This window comes from Rhinichthys klamathensis, unplaced genomic scaffold, assembly GCF_029890125.1.
Source record: "Rhinichthys klamathensis goyatoka isolate OS25496 unplaced genomic scaffold, OSU_Roscu_1.1 h1tg000783l_1, whole genome shotgun sequence".
NCBI lineage: Eukaryota > Metazoa > Chordata > Actinopteri > Cypriniformes > Leuciscidae > Rhinichthys > Rhinichthys klamathensis.
In genome coordinates this window covers 112,405-118,404 of record NW_026607180.1, presented here as the reverse complement: position 1 = coordinate 118,404, position 6,000 = coordinate 112,405, and the positions used below count along the sequence as shown (strand labels likewise).

The 6,000-nt window shown below is 37.0% G+C and overlaps 1 protein-coding gene across 4 annotated transcripts in view; it reads right to left on the bottom strand.

The window, feature by feature from the left end:
- Positions 1-1,027: 1,027 nt before the first annotated feature.
- The window catches only part of cdh19 (cadherin 19, type 2), a 78,038-nt gene continuing 73,065 nt past the window's right edge, over positions 1,028-6,000 (bottom strand). For 2 of the 4 annotated variants that reach the window (XM_056243265.1, XM_056243266.1), the window contains exon 13: positions 1,996-2,082. Coding sequence is in view for 2 of the 4 variants with exons in the window: in XM_056243264.1 (XP_056099239.1) it covers positions 1,562-2,082 (521 nt within the window). In the remaining 2 variants the exon portion in view is untranslated. Of the gene's footprint in view, positions 2,083-6,000 lie in introns of all 4 variants that reach the window. The other 2 variants (XM_056243264.1, XM_056243263.1) reach the window with 2 other exon arrangements.

The following is a 6,000-nucleotide window of genomic DNA, read 5'->3' as shown; positions in this document are numbered from 1 at the left end:
TTATTTTAGCATATGGGGAATTATTCTAATGTTGTTTCATGATTTTATTTACATATATATTTGGCCCGATTTACACGCCTTATATACATGGCATCTTTACATCTACTGTCACCATGAAATCAAAATGAATAATTCTTCTTTTTTTTTTATGGAATATTGCAGTTCATATTATAAATGGTAAATGGAGGTCGGCACAAATTAAATGTACGTAATTGATGTGGGTTAGGGTTAGGGTTAGGCTTTTGCTAAACTCAGGCTACAGATCCTCTGGATTCACATTAGGGAGATTTCTGTTTCTGCTACAGGGCGGCACATAATAATGCTTACCATTACACTCAACCTAAAATACGCTTCTCCTATTCTGTGAGCTAGTGGAGACCCAGAATGAGATGCACTGTACCGCTAAAAGGAGAGAAATAAACCTCTGGAAGGATTGTTGTTTTAAATTAAATATTAATTTGTTGTCTTGTCAATCGTTTGTTGTACCCTCAGTTGGACCTTTGTCAACAGTTTTTAACACCGTCAGATGAAGGTTTCTATTAATTTTGAAAGAAATATTTTATTCTTTTTTTCCACTTGTTTTTTTCTATTTCCATTATGTCTGATTTACCTAAGAACATTGGTTATATATGTTTAATATTAAAAAGGAGGGTAGAGATTTAAGGAATTTAGGAACTGATAACCCCAACCGAATTTTTTTTATATACCAGTATTACATAATTGAAGACTTTACATTGTTGTTGGATAAATCAAAATAAAATAGCATGCTTTTTAATGTGTTTTTAAGTTATGCAATTAGGTTATGAAGTGAATAAATTACATTTTTAGAAAAGAAAATAAACATTTTCAGAAAAACCTGTTCCCTCACATGGTTAATTAGCTGAGACCTTTTCTACAAATATATCAGTTTATAATTAATGTACTATTAAATAATTAAAACTAACTTCTAAAACATGTTTTGTCCCTTATCAGTGATTATTATTATTATATTATTATCATTGTAATAACACTGATGTAGAAGAACCTAACCCTGGTTGCAATCCTAAACTTTAACTTTAAACTTGTCCCTCAAATCTTATTGGTTGATTGGAATGTTGTTCCAGGAACATGTTGCACTTCTGCGTGTAGGACAGTTCAACTTTTATTTTTTATTTTTTTAGTGGCGGGTCCAACTCGCAACCGCCAATAGCAGGATTCGAACCGGCATGAGAGGTGGGCACGTTAACAAGAGCGCTAAAAAAACTACACCGCTTTACCATCAGTCGCTAGTGCTCCTCTTGAGATATAAATATAAATTCAATTATTATTATTATAATGTTACATAAAGATGGATGTGTGTATGTACACATGATTATTAGTGCCATATAGGACCATCATACCAATGTTAGGGTCTCTGCAATATACATTCTCTGATCCCCAAAGAGTTTCAGAAGTAGTAGTAGTAGAAGAACAGGGTTCAAGATCCTTCTTCGTTTTGACCCCTAAAAGTTCAGTTCAGTCACTCCAAGATTTGTAGGTATGATCATAAAAGCCACAGTGAGAATAGTTTTTTGTCGTCAGGTCAGAATAAGGTGTCATCATCTGCTGCTCCCAGCCATGGCGAGAGCCTCAAGAGCTGTGGCCCCGAATCACGAGTTTGACTCACGCAAGGGTCAGATGTGTCAGACTCCAGCGAGCTCGGGGACCCCGTGACCTCAGACTCCAGCGAGCTCAGTGACCCCGAGACCGACCCCGTCCCCTCAAACGCATATGTGTGCAGACAGTCAAAGGGTGGGACGCAGGGGTCTTCATCTGCCTCAGCCAGACGATCCATAATAAACTGTTGAAAGACCCCGTCTTCTGGTCCTATGAGGTGAGAGTGGCGTAGAGACATGCGGATGCTGGTGGTGACTTGTTCTCGGCAGAGCTTGCGCTCTCGCCGGTGCGGATGCCGAAGAGAAACTGTTTGGTTGGACTGTGTCTCTGGGACTGTAAAACTCAGGATTTTCTCAGAGAACTCTTCTGTTTCCAGCTCTTGTGTTGCCATTTTCTCCTGCCGTAATGTCTTGTATTTTCGCACAGCTAGAATTAACGTGGATAGCACTGCAGGGCAAGCCAGAGAGAGAAGTGTTTTACAATACAATACAATACAATACAATATCTATTTATAAAGCACATGTATAAACAACCAAAGCTGACCAAAGTGCTGTACAGAACAGAACAGAATAAAACTAAGAAAAAAAAAATTACTACTTTTTAAACTGGATACAATTAAGAAAATCTTACCAGGGTCAGGTCCAGGACTTCATAAAAATATCAAATACATTAAAACCGGTATTAAAATATGTAAAAATTTTGGATTACAATTAGGAATATCCCAAGCCGATCTCAAGGATCAGGATCAGGGCTGATTAAGCATTTCTTTAACTGATCGGTATCGGCTACTCTAAGCCCGAGCCTTTATTTTACATCAACTGTCACGCCGGTGTTGTGTAGTAGGATTGCCAACCAGCGACTGCCATTAAATGGAAAAGAAGAAGCTCAAATGTGCTCAAGAACCAATGTGGTCTGTTCTAGCATGTCTCACACACACGTTCAAGCTTCCATGTTTAGCATATTTGATGTACACTCGAACGTCATTTATTTACTATTAAATGTTAACTGCCGTCAGACTATCTTAGACATCTTTCCCATCATGTGTTGCTGTCGGTTGCGTCTTGGTTCGGACTTGACTGACAGACTGGCATTCTGACACCGGGAGCATCATGCTTTCTAACCTAAAATCCACTTTTTCCCCTTTATGTTGCAATTATTCTGCTTATATAAAAACATAATAAAATAAAAAATAGAAGAAGTTTATATCAGTAGTCTCATATTCAAAATTGTGACAACACAGTCATGTTTACATCTACTAATGTCTTTATACAGTGTGTGTACATAGACATATGTATCAGGGGCGTTTCCTCCGAGGAGGAAAAGGAGGCAGTGTCTCCTCCAAAAAAAAATCAATATTACAAAAATAAAATGATTGGATGTGATCAGTTATGATTGGATATGATTGGTTTGTGCGATAAATCCTTGGTCTTGTTTTCGTGTGGATTCTCGAATCGTCCCAAATGAAGACGATGGCGTTAATGGGAAAGCTAATTAAAAAGTAAGTAAACAACACTTAAGCCCTATTCGCACGGGATAAGTATTACCTGGGGACGTGTGATTTAGAAATCACCCCTCCCACATCTGAATTTCGTGTGGCACATTCGCACGGGATAAGTGAAGCCTGTGATTTTACTCAAATTTACTGACTTATCTCCCGGATATGATGTCAATAGGCTATTGCTTGGACAAGTCTTGTAGTTATAGGTCTAGCTGTATGATATATCATAAACAGAATAATGTTCCTTACCGCATGCTGCTATATACATGTCAGTCATCTCCATCTTATCATTAGGTGTTCAAGCACGAAGTGCTGAAAACCTATTGTATTTGTACTGATTTTTATTATTATTATTATTAGGTGTTCAAGCACGAAGTGCTGAAAACCTATTGTATTTGTAAGGATTTTTATTATTATTATTATTATTCTGCCGTAAAACGCATCGTGCAGACCAAACCGTAAGAGCTAGAGACTTGATATTTGGGATTAAGGTAGCACAGAAATCGAGGAGAGGTTATCAAAATATGAGCCCGATTGGCCCATAGGTGGCGCTGTAGCGCAAAAAACAAAAAAATTCGACTATTTTGCTTAAATCTCAATAACCCTTTGTCCCAGCATCAAGTGTCTTATATCATTGGAATCCTTGGCTCAAGCCGAACAAAAAAGGCCTCAAGGATTTCATTTCCGGTATGCAAATTTTTTCGCTATTTCCGGTTTTGTCCAAAACCTACTTTTGCGAACTAGTCCCTGGTTTTTTGCCCGATTGGAACCAAACCAGTGCAGAAAGATTCTCTGGACACTGAATATCAATAATTATCGAAAAAAAGTTGAAATTTCGATTCACGGTCGCTAGGGGGTGCCCAAACGTTCGAAGGAGGCGGAGCTAATTTTACTAAAATGGGTATAACTCGTGAACAAAATGAAATATTTTCACCAAACTTGGTACACATGTGTATGAGCTCAATTCGAGGTCACAGTAAAAAAACCGCGGTGATTGGCCTCATGGTGGCGCTATAACATTAAAAAAACATAAAAGGGGGTGTGGCCACCTGACCGTTAGTCCGATTGACTTGAAATTTGGTATGCAGTGTCTTGGACCAAGGTACCATGTATGTGTAAAAGGATATTGGAGTATCTCAAAAAACATGGCCGCCATCGGCCAATGAAGTTTGAGCACCTGTGAGACGAGGTTAACGGAGGCCGATCGGAACGAAACTCAATGGGCATGTTCGACTCATGGCCCAAGAGGTCTGTAAGAGTTTTGAAAGAAATCGGCCACTAGTTGGCGCTAACGAGTTTTATGGCTCTGTAATCACGTGGTGTTGCACACATCCCCCCAAAATGCATATCAATTGAACGATCTCCTCATGCTGAACAACTTTGCCTCTAGAACTATTGCTGTCAATCAAATCGTTCATTAAATATTCATGAATATGTTAAAAACCTACTTTTGCAAACTAGTCCCTGGTTTTTTGCCCGATCAAAACCAGACCAGTCTAGGACAATTCTCAGGACTCTCTAGATCAATAATTATCGAAAAAAAGTTGAACTTTGCCATTTGGTTCATTATAACAGGTTCATTTATAAAAAGGGGCGTGTCAAAACACTCTCAAAAGCCTATAAATCATAAATAAAAACTCAGAACTTCACAAAAATTGGTGAGCATATGTGACATAACATCATGAACATGCATGCAAAGTTTTATGGAGATCGGACAATAGGTGGCGCTATAACTGTTGAAAAGCTTTAAAACCATGTATTTCCTATGGTAAATTGCCTGTATTGGCTGTAAATGGTGTGTTCCATCTATGATCATATAATATTTATATCAAAATGTTCAAAATCAGTGCAGTACAATTCTCTGGACTCTCTAGATAAATAATTATCAGAAAATTTATAACTTTTTCATTTGGATGGCTATAATAGGGTCACTTCAATATGTAGCCTTGACCAAGAAAGCCTATATCTCTTCAATGAATGCTCAGATCTTCTTAAAAACAAGTCAGAACATGTGACTCTAAATAAGATAAGAAATAATGCATCTATAACAGTTAAAAAGGTGAAAATTATAACATAATGGCATATTAAGCCAATAATTGGTATTCTACTGCCCCCTGCTGTTTAAAATAGTCATTTTGTCATGCTACTAACTAATAATATTCTATAATTCTTATTTAGACTTTATAAAATCACTATTTTAACATTTACACTCACATTTTGTCAAAATGCATCTATTGAAGCATTGTGTCACAGACAAATGTTAATCCTGAATGAGACACAGTTCAGATCACTTTATCTACAACAGAATGTGTGTGTGTAGTCCCATGTTTCTGAATAAATCCTGAATAATCTGATTAATAGCTTGCAAAGACATATATTTTAATGGTCTATAAGCATTTCATATATTTTCATAATGACTTGTGTGTGTGTGTGTGTGTGTCTAGATATGAATGCAAAAAGACTTTATTAATAAGTAGAGTGGCCAGCAGAGGGCAGTAGAAGACCACTTATTGGCTCACTTTCATTTTAACAGCCTTGAGTTTCAACAAAATTCTGAACTAAAGCAAACCAGTTTTTCCATGTTAACTGCATTAGCCATGCTTACTATAAAATCCATTATATAACAATTACTATTATAACACAATCATATTTTGTCAGAGTGTAACACTTTATTTGTACTGACACATTCTAGATGCATGGTAAATCATACTAGAACGCAGTAAATCATGGTAAACAATGGTAAATCATGCTAGAACAGGGTAAATCATGTAAAGCATACTTCAACATGGAATATCATGGTAAAACTATGGTAAATCATGCGAGATTCATGGTAAATCATACCAGAGCGTGGTAAATCATGGTAAACG